Raw genomic sequence first — 18,099 nt, forward strand, 5'->3', positions numbered from 1 at the left:
TGTCAGCTACTTCTGCCTCGATACCCAAATTCTCTAAATCCCAAAATTCCTTGAGTTGATCGGAAATATTGGATTCGTTTACCATAACACTCATTGCAAACGTTTCATTTAAGTTCGTGTTTCGGCCTTGCAAACACCACCCAAATGTTGTTTCAACTGCAACGAGGGTTTTGCTTAGGCGTGTAATTCGACCAGTGACAATATCATAATAGTAATCTGCACCTATTAGTATTGATATTTCTTTATTGTTAAATTCATAATAGTCCACTAGTTGTACATTTTTTAAACGTCTAAATTGTTTCTCAATATTTTTATTGGGAGTCGGCAAATGTGTGCCCGAAATATGTTCTGTCTCCAGTGCTTCAATTTCTATGGATAAATTTGGATCATCTTTATTCTTTAATTTAAGTTTAACTACATTAAATGATTTTGTTTCCGTTTCCTTAGCACCAAATGTGCAAATGGAAAGGCTTTCCTTTCTAACAACTGGAAAGTTAAATCTTTTAGAAATAGCTGAAATAAAGGAGTGGTGTGAACCATTGTCCAGGAAAATTCTAACAATTTCCTGCTCTTTTCCATTATCAATTAAGGTTGAACATGTTTGTAACATGGTAGTATTCTTTTTTGCCGATACGATATTCGTTGATACGACATTATCGGTTTCTCCTTTTGGAGAAATAATGTGTGGATTATTTTGATTTCGAAAACAAATTGAAACATGGTGAGTTTTGCTGCAGATGAGACACAAATCCTTTTTCAAACTTTCTTTCACTGGATGGTTTGGGTTCAAACAACGAAAACATTGACCTCGTTGCTTTAATATATCTCTCCGTTCATTTGCATTAAATGTAGAGCATGATTCTGATTTATGACCTTTGCTACAAAATAAACACATTACATTTTCGACTGACGCCAGGAATTCATGTGTGTGTGGGGAGGGGAAAGAATTCTTCCTCTTATGCGGAGGTCTTGAAGAGTTATGTCTAATGGAAGTAGAATTTTTATTTTTATTTTCTCTTGTGAGGAACGTAGGTGCACTCGTTGATTCGATGATTTATAATTATTTATTGGAAAGGATCTCTCGTGGCTTCGAATTTCTTTATTAATGAATTGCAAAAGAGTTTTTAAGTCAAATTCTTTGTCGCCTTGAATGTGATTAAATTCTAAAACGAATTCTGAAGGAATTAATTTCATTAAAATTGGTGTCAATAGATTTGCATATGATTCACCTGTGATTCCTAAAGAATCTAAGCTTCTGATTTGCGTTTCCGTGTTATCGGAAATCCGTGTTATCTTGCGTTAAGTTTCGTAAACTTATAACATCGTTAAGATTTTTAACCGGAGTTAAATTCAGCAAAAAACTCAAATGAGTGGTAATCAAAATGTTTTTATTTCCAAACCTTTCTTTCAATAAATCAAGTGCTTTATCATAATTTTCACCACTTAAAGCAAATCCACTAATACATGCTGCCGCGGTACCACAGAGATAGGATTTCAAATAATTAAATTTATCAATTTTGCTTAATTTAGGATTATTATAAACAGAGCTTTCAAATAAATTGTAAAAATCTAACCAACCAGAATAATTACCATAATACGAGACCAACCAGAATATTTACTAATATGTAATTTAGGCAATTTTATATTTATATTTTCAGTTTTATTATTAATCAACTGAATGTTTTGTGAAACTGTATCAACTTGGATAGAATCAGAATTCAATTTCTTTATTTTAGAATGAAGTTTCGATTTCAAAAAAATTATTTTTTCTTTTATTTCTTCTGAAGCTTCTGTATCTTCAGATATTGTATCGACGGGCAAAAGGTTTTCAATTTCATCATTTAAAGAATTTAAGTCAATTTCTTTTCCGATTAATTGTTCCAAAAATGCTTCTAACTGATCAACTGTTTCGTTTTCGTTGTTGATAGCAACTTTTATTTTGTTAATTAATTTCGTCAACATCGCACAGAACTGCGTTTCTTCTTTAACTTTGACAGATTTTCAGCCGTATTTAATTTCTATCCAGGTATAATTCAGCTTCAATAATTCAATAAAGATTCTCTTACCTGGTTTTTGGCATAGATGCACCAAATGCGCATCAGTGGTTTTAAGATTCGGTGGTAATCCAAGTTTGTCGAAAGTGTGGTGGTTCAGCAAAACATTATGTCACATCTCTTATCATTAAATCAAAATCAATAATCACCAATCAATAAAATATAAATTGATTTAATTAAATATAATAATATCTCAATCTCAGAAATCACATATCATCCATCGAGTAACTTCCATCGAGTCTCAGCACACACTCAAAGACGCTCTCAGCGCCCTCTAGCGTTAGGCGGGTCTTACCAAATGGGTCTTTGTTTCACATACGGTAGGCAATATAACCTACAACATATGTTAATGCTTCTTTTTCGGCCGTCGAAAATTGTCTGACGGAATTCAATTCTAATTCCCAAGCCATAGGAGAAGATTCCTCTATGAAATCCAAATCCAAATGATCAATAGTATTTAATGGAAAAGCAACTTCCTCCTCAGTTTTCAAAGCCCTTTCAAGTATTTCTGATGTTAAATATAAATAAATATTTCTGCTTTCTTTAGTCATGCACACTTTTGAAGATAAATTTGGCAGCCTATTAGCGAGTATTAATTGCTTTAAGTGGCATATAACTTCACTAGTTGATGGATGGTCATTAAACCTACCAAGCCTTCGAATCTAACTAAAGAGACTTTCAAGTACATCCTGAGTTAATCTAGAGGTTAAAATATATTTAGCATCATACGATGATTTCAAATCCTGGTGTAGGCCAAAGAGATAATTTATTGAAATTATTATTCCTTTTTGGAGAGGCAGTATGTTGGATTTTCCCTTAACTCTTAATCCACCACCGACTTTCTTCATTAATTCCCAAACTTGAATTTGATTTTCATGATGTTCATTTAATCCAAATGCTGCTTTAAGTATTGTATGGCTTGGTACTATTCATAACATCGAAAAAATTTTTGATTAATTCAAAGAAATCGGATGCTTTTTGATTTCCTGTGAGGTGGAGTATACCTTTTGCGGTAGTTCTTGAAAATAATGTTTTCACTGGAGCGACTTTTTGTCTCTCGTTTCCCTTGACTATTAAATAATTTGGTTTTAGTTTATGACACAATATAATTTCTCCTGAATCTCTATTTAAAACCTCTTTAATAATATCAACATTTAAAGCAGCTCCATCTTCTGAAACAAATCCTTTATCTAAAAAATGGTTTCTCAGTAATTTGAGGCAGTGCGTTAAATCTGCAAAAATCCATATTTTTTTGTTTGCAATACTGGATTTGAAAACTGAGAACTATTAATCGAAATGTGTAACTCTTTCCACAAAGTACTAGATCTTCCTAAATCAGACACTATTGCTTTCACTTCTAGTCCAGATGATTGAATCCTCTGATTAAAACAAACTGCACTTTTTGAAAAGGACAGAGAATTTGGTCCAGTTTAGAGTCATAGCGGAGTTTAGAATCTATATGCATTTCGTTGAAATTGAGAATGCATATTTTTTGTACAGAATTCAAATATTCGCATCTTTCCTTCATTACAGCAAGAATATCACTCTGAATTCCTGGACTACATGAAAATTTAGCTCACCATCTCCTTAATGTGCTAGTGCTAGGTAAAGGAATTCCCATATTTTCTTTCCAAAAATCGTATTCTAGCAATGCGAAATCTGCGTCTTTGTAAAAATATGCTTTAGTCGTTTTTCCAAATTCTCCGATCTGTGCTGTTTTTTCCTAAATTTCGCTGTTTGGGATTTATTTCTGAATTTCCGATACAAATTGCTTTCTAGATGTCGTTCACCTTCTTTGTCGCTGAGCAAACATTCTATAATTTTTCTTTTCTCTATTTTTCAATATTTTATTACAATTTTCTAAGGATATTATTTTTTTCTTCAAATTATCAATACATTCTTGTTTACACTTAGGGCATTGTCACTTGCGAGTTATATTTCAAAATAATTCACATTTGATTTATTATTGTCAGCTTCAATTTCTTTCTCGCCCTCAAAATTAATTTTCTTTGGGCTTAATTCGTGTAGTCTTTCAAAAGCACTCCACATTAGTTTTCTTTCCAAATGTCTCCGATTTCTTGGTGTTATTTCGTTTATTGCACACAGCAAACTTACTTTCGGCACAGTATTGCATTTCAACAGTTTCTTTTGCAGCAATCCAAGCAAGAGGTTTTTCATGTCATCTTCATAATCACTACACAGAAAATGTTTGCTGCAAATTCTTACATTTTTCACATTTATAGAAGCCTGAATTTAACATTTATGTATCCATTCTTTCGTCAAAAGCAAATTATCATTTGGGAAAGTATGAAATATTACAATATCTCTTTCTTTCGTATTTCTATAAGTGTTACGGCACGTTGCTACAGCACAAGAAGCCATATTACATAAAGGATACTTTAAATATAGAATTTAAAAGGAAAACTGACTAAAACTATATATATACACAAATTATTTTAAATATTTGCATTATTAAAAAACAGATATGTATGATTAAAATTAATTTGGGATATGCGACTTGCAGAAAATCGTCTCGCAACTGAATGAAACTACAGATATAAATGCACGAAATCAAAGCAGGTGCAAAACAGACATGTCAGATTACTTCCAATTAACCCCCTCCATGAGGCTCGAGTCGGCGAGGAGTCGAACAAAGGAATGACCTAGCCCTTCTATTTATCCCTGTCTTTCTGCAGCGTTGGATTGGTTGTATCGGGAATGTTGTTCCCTCCAAATCAGCTGATGATCTGAATCACTCTCCCGTGTGAACATGGACTCGTCTGTGAAGAGGACAGATGCCTATTGTTGACTGGTCCAGGATATGTATTCCCTTGCCAAAAATAAATGGTCACGTCTGTGCCCTTGGGTTAAGGGGGCACAAACAAGTGGTTGTCTTGCCTACTGACTTCTATTTTGCAGATATCTGTGCACTGTAGTAGCTGGCACTCAAGGTCTGCCTGGAAATTTTACGGTGCGGGGGGAAAAAAATGGATGTTGCCATTTGAAAATTTTGAAAATTTTTTCACCATCACTGTAACCATGTGAGCTGTATTGTTTTACATTACCGCAATCTTAAGTACATACCTTCAAGTAACAATATCTGAAATTTCATTTCGATGTTTTGAATGGATAGGCTGCTAGGGGTTCATATATTGCATAAGTTTTTTTATGACCATCCTGTATATAATCAAGATTGATGTTTCAGGCTCCATTACTGTGAAAATTTATACTTTCATTCTGTGAGATTCTTTGAGAGTTTTGATTAGAAAAGAAAAACATTTTTGGTAAGTCTAATATAAATAATCAATAAGAAGTTCTTTTTTGGGGGGGGAGGGAGGAGCTCTGCAAAATACAATTGAATACAAATTTTCATGATCAAAGTTTATATGATTATGTATAAGCTTTCGTCACAAAATTATTATTATTGTAGAAATAAGTTCTGCTTCATTCCACTTTAATGGTCTGACCCTCAAATCAGTTTATGAAAGAATCTTCTTTTCCTCAATACCCATAGAGATTAGGCATAGTTATTTTGGGGGTAGGGACTGGGGATGTTGTATTTTGAATGCTTATATTCCTTTATTAGGTTAAAAGGTGGATGAAATCTTAGCAATTTTTGCAAAATTTTTTAGATATTTAAATTTGACTTGAGAGCTTAATATTTCAAAGTGTTAAATGTTTGTTTTAGCACTTTAAGCCTTTTTAAAAATGTACTTTTCTTTAAACCTGAAGATATAACTGTTAATCTAGTTATGAATGTTTCAAGTTTATATTTGATCTTTATATGGAGATGACCTGATATTTAAGTATTTTAATTAAATCGCGTTGCCCAGACGGTATAGTGTTTATGGCAGCCTACTACGGTACCGAAGGGCCCAGGTTCGAATCCCGGAGAAGACATGGATGTTTGTAAATGTATAGTGTCGTTGCGGCATGGCCGCACTCTAAATATGCAGTCAGCTTAAAGTCCCCTCATGTGGATTTGGGAGAGCCACCCGGATGCTCTTCCTCAAAATTGGCAGAAAATAGAAGACCAGCCTCTCTTTGGAGTAGGCTTTGGCAACCATTGTTCAATGTAATATGGACACGACAACAACAACAATTAAATTGAGTGAAACAAAAATTTTCATTGACGCAAACACTGAAGTTGTTTTTATATCATCCAAAGTATATATTTTGAAAACTCAAATAATATTTCTGGTGTATTTTATGCTGTAATTTTATTTAAAATTTTCATATGCAACTGCTACTTTATCATGTGGATAATTATTTTTATAAAATTAAAAAATACCAATTTTTTATTAATATTTATACTGAGCATTTCCTGGTGTTTGCTGGTCAATTCATTAAATCTTTGTCTTAGGTTGCAATAAGTGGTGAATGGTCTCCTTGGCAAAGTAAAGTGCCTCAAATTGAAGTTGAAACACACAAAGTTGCTGCTCCAGATATTGTTGTCCCCACACTAGATACTGTTCGCCATGAATCACTTTTGTACACTTGGTTGGCTGAGCACAAACCATTAGTATTATGTGGACCACCTGGATCAGGGAAAACTATGACATTGTTTAGTGCATTAAGATCTTTACCAGATATGGAGGTATGTTAATTTTATGTTATAGAGAAAGCAATCTTCATTACAGTTGTTTCATATTTGTCTTTTTAATTAAATACTGTGCAGTTTTGTATGTAATACTGTTTAATTTGTCAGTTTGTATGTATAAAGGGAAATTCTAATAAGCTGTTAAAATATATGTATTTATTATAAGTACCTTATTAATTAAAAATACATGGAATATTTCAATTTTATGCTAAATAATAGAAAATCTGATGTTCTGTTTTCATTCAGGTTTTGTAATAGATGTAATAAATATGTAAAATCATATAATGGAGTTATTTCATTTATTTAATTATATTTTTATTATTTTATTTTGTTATTTAATTGTATTGTTAACTGTATTTAATTGTATTTTTTTTAATTTATTTAATTATTTTCTAAATGTCAACAATGTGAAAATGTCTCATAATAATTTGAAATATCTGTTTAGCCAAAATTTCATGATGCATTCTTTGAAACTAAGGTAGTAAAAAGAAGTGAAACATTTCGTGAACTGAAATGACACAGAAGCTTAAGTCATATTTAGTGAGACCCAACACTATTTGACTGCTGAACATCTGAGATTCTTTACTTTTGATGTTTCTGTGACCAACTAGATTGATAAACATTTTTTTCTTGGAACTGTTATATTTAGTGTTTTAAAGTCTACTTTTTTCCCCACCTCTCTCCTTTTTCTGTTTATTATAGATCTTTAAAATATTAACTCTTTATTAGAATAAAGCTCATTAATCTGTTTTTATGGTCTTAGTATTTTTTATAATGTTATTGTCTATCTGCAGGATTCTATTATTTGGCTTTTAAAATATGCCAAAGATTTTTAATTTTTGAATATTTTAATAGAATAATTCAAAACAAAATATGTCTTCTTACAGGTTGTTGGCTTAAATTTTTCTAGTGCTACAACTCCTGAGTTATTATTAAAAACATTTGACCATTATTGTGAATATCGAAGAACTCCAAACGGCATTGTTCTTTCCCCAATTCAACTTGGAAAATGGCTGGTTCTTTTCTGTGATGAAATCAATTTACCGGATATGGACAAATATGGTACATTTGTTATATGAAAAAAGTGAAATATTTTGTGACTTATATGTATAACCTGAGATCTCAGATTTGATTTATCTTTAATGTATAGTGAGAAAAAATAGTATACTAGTTCTGTATCTTTTGTTTCCTGTTTTAGTTGGCCGATCATTGAAGTTCAACTTGCATTTTTCATATCTTATAAGCAATTGAGTATATAGCATTATGTACAGTTTTGTATATAGCATTATGTATTTTGATTTAGAATCATTTTTTTGTATATGTAATTTCATAATTTGATTCTATACCTAAAACTTTGGCAGAGTAGCAAGTTTTCTAAAAATCCTATGGGTAGTTTCTTTAACCCACTGAGGAGTAGCGTGCAGAAAAACTGCAGCCACATGACCGAAGCCCCTGAAATAGAACACCAGCCCATACATTTTCAGCAGTTAAGCCTACTTTTACAAAAAAATTCACACAAAATCAGCATTTTAATATTATGACCTCAATGATTTCATTTGTTTGAAATCAGCTGCCATTGGCAGATTTTATCCTATATCTTTGTCATTAAAAAAAATAGTTGGCTATTCAGAATAACCGTAACCTTGTCGTTATTCCACTTATCCTTCTGTCAGTTGCAAAAGTGCTGAGATTTTCTAGATGTTCAACTTTCAAGTTATTTTTATTATCTATCAGCAAAATTTATTCTACAATTCTTAATTATCCCATCTCTGATTTTAATACTTGGGAAATTTATTGTATATCCTAACAGTATGATTTGATATTCATTGGCCAAACTAAAAGAACTTTAAAATGTTGTGTCAAGGAATATAAATTTTATATTCAAAAATGGGAAATAAACAAATCTTTGATAGCTAATTATTTTTCAGGCACTTAATCTTATTCAGAATTCTAATGTCTTAACTTTTCATATTACATTACTATTTTCCTTGGCACTACTTACACAAGACAATTTTCACTTTGCTTTTATCCTTTGATTTCAGCATGAAATTGCTGTTGCTTCTCTCATTTTTGTAAAACAAAATTTGCTGTTGAAAAAGTGGAACTTGTATCTGATCACCTTCAAAAGCGATAATATTTTATTCAAAATCTATACTAAATTAAGGTATCTTTTTTATCTACTTTTAAATTTTACATTGGCTTGTTTGTCTTTCAGTCTGAAATTTCTCTAATATTTAGCATGGAAATGAAGGTTTCTTCTAGCAGGCTTCTCAAGTATTTCACTTGCTTAATAATAAGTACCTAAACTGGGAACTAAATCATGCAAATTATAAAGATTTGAATATTATGTTTGAATGTCGATGATTGAATTGATAAAGTTAGTTCAAAGTAATGTGTGCTAAAATATCAAAAAATGTAGAAAAATACGAAAATCTTTCAAACAATGTAGAAATATAAGAAATGTTATCCTTGAGATTCTCATTCTGCTTCTTTGGAGATCTGAAGACTAATAAGTAAGTTTGTTGGTAAAACATTTTGTACATTTAAGATGCAATTTTTAATAAAAGCTTCCTGGACATTTTAGCTTATAATTGTACATTTCAGAGAAAGTTTTTATTATGAAATAGAAATGAATGAGTTTGAAGAGTTGCTTTGTAATAATAATTCCTTGAGATTTGTTTCTAGATGAATATCATTAAAACTCATTTAAATGGCGACAAATTTATCACTGTCTAACATCCTTTGGTTAAAAGGTATTTTGTTATTAATATTAATCTTTTATTTTTTTAAAGGAACTCAGAGAGTGATATCATTTTTAAGGCAAATAGTGGAGCATGGTGGTTTTTATCGTACTACTGACCAAGCCTTTGTAAAACTGGAGCGTATCCAGTTTGTTGGAGCCTGTAACCCACCTACTGATCCTGGACGAAAACCTCTCTCTCATAGGTAAAATTGTCTTGAAATTAGTTTTTTAAGGTTGTGCATAAATAAAATATATTATCAGAAGGTCTTTCTGTAATGTAAAATTTCATTAAGAATGTGAATATTTTTTACCTTATCAATTGTTACCTTTTTTTGACTCTTCTCTTCTTCCATTCGCTTTGCTTAAAAAAACAATAAGCTTCTTTAAAAAAAAGCATTGCTTCCATTTCACTATATTATATATGTGAGGGAAAATAAAAAACTAAATGTAATTTTGAAAAAAAAAAATTAATCTTTACAACAGATGGAATGTATGTGATAAGTGCAACAGATAGAAACTTTTGCAGTGCTACACATTCATAATAAGTTATGGGTATTTTCACCATGCATACTTTTTGTTTGTTATTAATCTAACTGAATCTAATGTGAAATAAATATGGGAACTGTATGGAGGGGTAAAACTATTTTTTAAAATGTTCTGAAATGACTTCTTTGGCAGATGAAGCAAAATCTGATAAAATCTATCAAACAGTATTCTCTGGAAATGAAAATCAAATTGCTAAGCAGAAAATTGATAAAATTTAATTTTGAATTTCTCTGTCACTCAACCTTGAAATGTTATTTAATGCAGTATCATCCCTTAACAATAAACTCATAGCCTAGGATTATGCTTCCAATTTTTGTATATTTTTATTATACAAAGTAATGTTAATAGGATAAAAAAGCAATTTTATGGCTGGTTTGAGGTGTTTAAATTGCTGTTGCCAGTGTATTGAAGCTCATTCTAATACACATTGTAATTTTATTGGGAAATATGTATTCTTAATTTCTAAAAAAATATCAAACCTAATTTTATGTTGTAATTTTCTATTTTCAGACTCCCCCCCCCCTGTAAGTGTTGTGAATCTGATGAAATGAAAAAAAAAAAAAATTCTAGAAAAATGACTGTGTTGAAACACAATAGAAATGCATTGTTAATGAGTACACATGGTGATTCTAAAAGTGCCAAGAGAGGGATACTTGAAAAAGTACATAAATTAGCTCTATCAATTTGAATAGCTCTTGTGGTAGTGTTGTTTTATGGGAAAAATCATGAATGCTACAGAAATTTCCCTAATGATGGAACAACTGAGTGAGTTCAACCTAATTTGCATTACTGTCTTCAATGAAGCAAGTTCTTCATATTGATAATTGAGGTCTCATGAGTAAGTGGTGTTATCAGTAATTCCAACAGTTGTCATGAGAGTAGCAAAGATTAGGATAACACTGTTTCAGAAGGAGAATTTTATGATACTGAAGGCTGCTGTGAGCATACTGACAACCTAAATATCTGCTATTCAGAATCATTTACCTGTATCTCATGGGTATGCAATCTCAGAAATAAAAAAAATGTATCATAATGTCTATTTTCATATGTATCTCTAATTTCTGGGAATCAACTGCAATGTTCAACCTGGTGTTGCAGCCACAAGACCTTTAGACAGTGTTAAAATATGCTGATAGAGCACAGTGTTTCTCATGCATTGGCTAACCATAGAATATTGCATATAATAAAAAGGAATACTGCTCACTTCATATTACTATGGAGCAGCCACATATGGCATTACTGTTTGAAGAGTAACTATACTATCTTTTAATCTTTATTGATCTTTTGCAGCACTTTAATGACTTGTCTATTCATGAACAACATCCTCCAATCTTTATTGCTAGTGCCGCCATAACTGTTGGAGGCTGTTTTGTTTTTTGCCACATGCTACCCATGTATGCATGTTGAACATCATCAGGGATTTTCTCCATAATGGCTCAGCCTCCCTTGGCTTGCCATGATTTCAGATTTTGAGCACTAATCACACATAAAGCATATTAAGATGCTTTGTAAAGTCTTCTCGCAACATGCATGGATTTATGGAACTGTTACAGGATATGTGGCAGTAAATTCTACAGAAAAGTGTTCAGTGTTTGTGTATGCCAGATCAAATATTGCAAATATGCATTACTACTAGAGGTATTCTTACATCATGCTAAATATGTAGTGATTCTCAACCTGTGTTTGCTAGATAAATTGATTGGTTGCCATCTAAAGTTGATGATTTGTTTTCTCATTGCTGATATCAAGGTTCTTCATGATTAAACAATTTTTTTCAGCATAAATGATTTTTTTTTTTTTTTTTTTTTTTTTGACATAGAGTGTATTTAACAGTTTTTTTCATTAATTTAATGTGTTTTACTACTGTTTAGATAATGTTAATATAAATTGATTTGTATTTAAAATGTTTAGATTTTTGCGTCATGTTCCAATTGTTTATGTTGATTATCCTGGTGAAACATCTTTGAAGCAGATTTATGGTACTTTCAATCGAGCAATGCTTCGTTTACTTCCTTCTTTAAGAACTTACTCTGAACCACTCACAGCTGCCATGGTTGAATTCTATCTCATGTCACAGGTAAAAAGATAGCTCTATTCTTTGTTATTTTAATATAAAGCTTTGTTCATCGTTTTTATACATATTATCATATGTTTTTACATTATTTATGTTTGAATTACAATATTTTTCGAACTTTTATTATGAATGCATTTATTAATTGTCAGAAGTCATGTTAATATTAATTTAAAACTAAAGAAATTTTGTTTCATTGTAAATTTTATTTTAAATATAAAGAATAATTTAATAGTTGAATGTAGGTTTGCTTGATTAAGTTTTAATTATTCACCTATTTACATTAGCATATCTTTCATGAATAATAATGTTTTTTATATATGTTCCATAATATGTGATGTTTCATTGTTTTATTTAAAAAGAATTTTTCTTCATGTATGTTAGGAGCGTTTTACACAAGACATGCAGCCACATTATGTATACAGTCCCCGTGAACTTACAAGATGGGTTCGGGGCATTTGTGAAGCAATCAGACCTCTTGAAACTCTTGCAGTTGAAGGACTTGTTCGACTGTGGGCACACGAAGGGTTGAGACTGTTCCAAGACAGGTAAAATTTTCAGGAAAACAGATTATTGTGCATTAATTTTTATTTTTCTTTATTATAACACTTTGCTCATATTTTCTTCATACAGAATTTAAAATTTATTATATTTTATCTGAAACGTGAAAAGTTGAAAATGAAAGAAAATTCAAAATAAATATGATATCAATTTCATTTATATATGAAAATTAGTAGTTAAAGTAAGCAACTGAAGTACGTAAAGATTCAATATCAAAAGAACCTTAGATGCATTGTATGTATATGTTTCCCATTTTGTATTTGGTAGTTTACAAAATTTTTGTGTGTAACATTAATTTGAATGTTAATTCATTGATTTAGTTTGATTCATTTTTTAGAAATGCTATCGAATTTAATTCACTTCTGTGTATTACATACATTTAACAATTAAAATTTTTTTGCATTTGATAATTAATATCTTCTATGTATCCGATATCGTACATACGCTTTTTTGTTGCATGCAAAATTCATATGTATAGGGTTGCCATGCTACCTGGAAAACCGGAAAAAGTCAGGGAATTTGAAAATTGGCCAAAAATGTCAGATAATTTAAATATTTTAGTCAAAATCAGGAAATGTAGGGAAATTTCATATGGCAATCTCCCCCAAAAAAGTTTTGCTTCAACATTGGAAGCCATCACTTGATGAATTAATTATGTATTGCATGAGGATCATTCAGGCAGCTGACGTAGAGTCAATTTTCACAGCTCCAATCAAATTGTCTTTTAGAAAGGCAAAGCAAGTTATCAGCAACTTTGATTTCCAATAACCTCAAAATTGAGAGACTCGCATGTGCAGTGCATATTGAACAAAGAAAATGCCTTCTCATTCTTATATGAAATGAAATTGGTTTAATCCTAGTATACAGTACACAACGTGATTTGGCAACATTAAGATGAGCTGTAAACTGGACATTCAGAATGAGCAGTAAACGGATCATTCTGGTGTTTGCAACAGTTTTCATAATCATACCAAGGCTGTACTGTATACTAGGATTTACCAGATACCTTATTTGTCATTTTGCATTAAAAGAAAAAAAAAAAAAAAGTGATCAGTCATCTAAGCTGACTATTTAATACAAGTATATCGTTGAAAGCCAAAATATTGTTGATTATTGTAATTAAATTCGTAGTCTTTGAGTAATTCACTTTATTTTAATATTATTCATATCATTTAATGTGGCTTCTTCCTTCTAAATATATTTATTATTTGTTAATAACACTTTTAAATTTCAGGCAATTTTCTCTGGCATACTCCTGAAACTAATTCTAGCAGTACGACCATCAGAGAATTGTATGCACATGTTTTTTTGCTTATGTATGCTGCTAAATAAATATAAAATACCTGAATTTATTTAAAAATATTATTAAATAGATCTCCTTCTTTCGTTAGCTGCATGCAAAACAAGACATTTTTTAGTTTGGATTGGGCAGATTCTAATCTTGATCTTGAGTGAAGAAAACAACTCTTATTATAGCTATAATAGTAATGCTCTGGGGATTATATATATATTATATAAATCATTTGTAATTGGAAAATTTTTCTGTTTAAGTGGTACCATAATGAATTCACCTCTCAGCACAGCCAACATGCACTACAGGGATAGACTGGAATTTTCTTAAAACAGACCTGGAATACCAGGAAAAGTCAGGGAATTTCATTCTTCAGTTTGAGTGCCTGCACTGCATATATATATATATATATATATTAATATTATTGATTTTTTAATGCTCCTGTAAAATTATTACTGATATTTTTAACCTTTATTATTTTTTTTTAATTTAAAAAAATGTTTTGATTCATTCCACTATCAAGATTACATTTCTGTACTAGGAGAAATTATTTGTTTGTGAAATTTAATGTATTTTAAAGCAATCAGTTTGAAAGAACATTTTTGGGTTCAAAATTGTTGCACAAATTAATATTATTCTGACCACATTTCACAGAATTTCATTCATAAAAACATTCTGCAGATTTAACCAGGTTTTTAAATTGGAAGAAATGTATAGTATTATGAGATTAAATTCTGTAGACTGAAACAGTAAACTGTTAATTTTTTCAGAATATTTTGATTTTTTTTTGGGGGGGGCGGGTATGAAATAAACAATTTCTGATGACAAGTAAAATTTGATATGATTTTGCATGTTATTTTTGTTTTTAAACATTTGTTGTAGAATCTTTTTACATATGTATTAAAATTTTGAAAAAAAAAAAAAAAACTTTTTTAGATTAGTAGGTGAAGATGAACGTGTCTGGACTGATGAAAATATTAATACAGTTGCTTTGAAACATTTCCCTAACGTAAATCGTGATGCTGCATTGGAAAGACCTATACTTTACAGCAACTGGTTATCTAAAGACTATTTACCAGTTGAGAGAGACTGTTTAAGGGATTATATTAAAGCTAGGTTAAAAGTATGTTCACATTTAAGTGCATTTTCTTTATGTGCTATCTGACTGCATTTATTAAAATTTAGTGGTATTTATATAACATTAATTCTATGCAAACATTTATCTTTTGTAGATATTCTATGAAGAAGAATTAGATGTGCCTCTGGTACTGTTTAATGAAGTTTTAGATCACGTGCTCAGAATTGATCGAATCTTTCGGCAGCCTCAGGTTTCTGATTCTTTTTGTTTGTTTATTTAATTGTTGAAAGGTTCTGCTTATGTGAATAAGAATAGATAAAAGAAGGTTAAATGTAAATTTGCTTAGAGGGAGGAGGGATTGTTAATCATTTTAATACTATTAAATTGTTTTAAACCTTACATAGGAATCTTAGTGGATTATTTATCATTACACTGAATCCTGTAATGTTCAGCTTTTATTTACACATATGTGAGTAGAAATATTCATTAAATGAACAAAAGTAATGCATGCAGTGTAACTACTTCAGTTCTCAGTTGATGTTATTTTACCAGAGTAGAATGAAATGCTTTAAATGAATTTTATTACTTTTTTTTAATTCTGATGTGCATTTAATGTGTCAACTTCAGTTTCTTTTTATTAAATATGCAAGGTTTGTTCCCCTCCTTATTGCATGCCTTCATAGTGGAATTGGAAAGCACGTCCGGCTAGCAGTTGATGGGTCCGGAATTCAAGTCCTGGCTGGGGCATTGCACTTTTTCACTCTCCTGATCAGTGTAACTTAACGACTGTACAAGTGACTCCCGAATTTTAGTTTAATAATATTGGGGTAGATGATAAATTTCTGAGGTGGATGATAATTCGTCACCACTAGGATTTGGCAATTAGTTCCCTCCTCCACAAACCTGCAAACGGCCAAGTAATAAAGTCATCAAGCACTAGTAGTTTAATATGGATTTGAATCCAGACGAATGGTCTGGCTGCATGGATAGTTTTCCCAGTGTTTAATGTGGGTACCCACCAGTTTCCCCTTTGATAAACCTCCCCTTATGCAGATAGCTGTAGTGTGCTTTGCCATAATCAAATAAATGAAACCAAACCCCTCCTTCTTACATGCCCTTTAAGTGAAAAGAAGATAAGGTTTTCCTCTCTCCTTACCATGTGCCTTCCTGGTAGAATTGAAAAGCATGTTCAATTAACAGTTAGAAGGTTCAGAGTTCCAGTCCTCGTGAGTATATTGCACATTTTTCATATATCTTGCTACCTAAGGACTCTACAAATACTATTAAAATTTGTTTGTTGTTTTGGATATTTGTCTTATGACTAATAAAGTAATAAATTGTTATGAATGTTGGATAATAAATAATTATATTCTTTTATATTAAGTGAATGATTAATAATTACACCAGTGGGTAAGGTTGGTACTGATCTGGATACTGAATTAAAGTTCTGCAACCTTGCTAAACAAATTAAAGAGCTATCGCTATATCTGAAATAGTATGACAGAGACTTGTAAAGTTTAAAATAACCTTTTTATTTAGTCTGAGCTTTTAACATAAAAAGCATGACTTTTGTTATAGATAAACCGCTACTTGTGATGTAAATTACGAAATGACAGTCAATTCAATATAAACATTAATTAGTAGTGTAAGACTACACAGGCAGTTAAGTAAGCAATAAGATGACTCAACTAACATCCACCTGGTGCAAAAATTTAAAACAGTTGGCTAGCATAGAATGCCAAAGCCAGAATAATTACTTTAAGATAGAGTTGGCAAAATTCTAATGGTGCAATGTGAGTGCCAGAAGCTCTCTGTGTATTAGATTCAAAGATAATTTGCATATGGAAATAGTCATAGTAAAGATCAAAATCATAATATCTGGTTAATTAACATAACTGTTTATACTGATACCAATTACTTTGAAAACATTCTAGGGTCATCTGTTGCTGATTGGTGTCAGCGGCGCTGGCAAAACTACATTGTCTCGTTTTGTCGCTTGGATGAATGGTCTCAGTGTATTCCAAATAAAGGTAATCTTTAATTTTACGCTCTTTGCAAAGTTCTACATACTTTTATGCAGTAAACTCTCATACCATGCTCCAAAATAAAATTAATTATACTCTTTCTTTATGTTTAGGTTCACAATAAATACAGTGCTTCTGATTTTGATGAAGATTTAAGAGCTGTGCTTAGAAGATCTGGCTGTAAAGTAAGTATCACAAAAGTTGGATATTTGTTATATATTTAGATTTGAATAAGTTATATTACTGATAAATGTATTGTATGTCATTATTCAATGAGAAAACACTAGAAATTTATGTCTTTAAGAATTTTAAGAAACACATATGCAGGGCTAGCATATATGAGTCATTCATTTTGGAAAGGCTTATTTTCAAAATTATTACACATAGACACATGAAAGGTATATGAAAAAGAACCACAAACTCACCAAGTTTATACACTCTCTATAATTGTTTCATGGTGACACGACTAGTCACGAACTGTGATGTACCAGCAAGAGGGTGCCTCATCTTGTTGGAAGACAAAATTCCTGAAGTCACCACTGCGTTGTGGGAACAACTGCAACATATCCAGGTAACATGTGCAACTACAACATATCTAAGTAACATGTGCTCAGCGAAGAAAAAACGGCTCATTCATTTTTGTGACACTGCACAGAAAACATTCACCTTTGATGAATCTCTTCCAATTGTTACAATTACACGTGGATTTTTTGTGCCTTGGAATCGCACATTTTGATGATCAACTTCTGGCAAAATCTTCATCCTCTGGTGCTTCTTGCAGGTTGATGCAAAAATCAAATCAATGGATGTAATCCTCTGGCTTTTATTGTTGCAGGAGTTGTACATAGTACTGTCTGAAGTGGAACCGTAAATGCAAAATCCTCTTGCAGTTTTCTGTGGTTTGCTGCTTTCTTGGAAGATTGATTTTTTTTATTTTTTTTTTAACTATGCGGGAAACTATCCCTCGCTGTTTCTTCTACCTGATGTATATTTAAGGGTAAAAAGTTCATTTGATGAATTTTTTATTATTCAATATATATTATATTACCAGAATATATGAATTATATTCTGGTTTTAGGAACTAAAGAAAGTTTTTCTTACCAGAAAATTATTCAACAGAATTCTTTTATC

General features: G+C 31.1%; 1 protein-coding gene across 2 annotated transcripts in view; it reads left to right on the top strand.

Annotated features, from left to right (window-relative positions):
- Dhc64C (dynein heavy chain, cytoplasmic) overlaps positions 1–18,099 on the top strand; it is a 289,295-nt gene that overhangs the window by 183,782 nt on the left and 87,414 nt on the right. For both annotated transcript variants that reach the window (XM_085817195.1, XM_085817194.1), the window contains exons 46-54: positions 6,418–6,651; positions 7,542–7,716; positions 9,447–9,600; positions 11,855–12,020; positions 12,399–12,562; positions 14,803–14,989; positions 15,099–15,194; positions 16,879–16,974; positions 17,082–17,153. In XM_085817195.1, coding sequence (XP_085673321.1) covers positions 6,418–6,651; positions 7,542–7,716; positions 9,447–9,600; positions 11,855–12,020; positions 12,399–12,562; positions 14,803–14,989; positions 15,099–15,194; positions 16,879–16,974; positions 17,082–17,153 — 1,344 coding nt within the window. The remainder of the gene's footprint in view (positions 1–6,417; positions 6,652–7,541; positions 7,717–9,446; positions 9,601–11,854; positions 12,021–12,398; positions 12,563–14,802; positions 14,990–15,098; positions 15,195–16,878; positions 16,975–17,081; positions 17,154–18,099) is intronic.

The sequence above is a fragment of the Stegodyphus dumicola genome, chromosome 5 (genome assembly GCF_044657685.1).
Source record: "Stegodyphus dumicola isolate Sdum_Otavi_A_Nest chromosome 5, ASM4465768v1".
In the NCBI taxonomy this organism is placed as follows: domain Eukaryota; kingdom Metazoa; phylum Arthropoda; class Arachnida; order Araneae; family Eresidae; genus Stegodyphus; species Stegodyphus dumicola.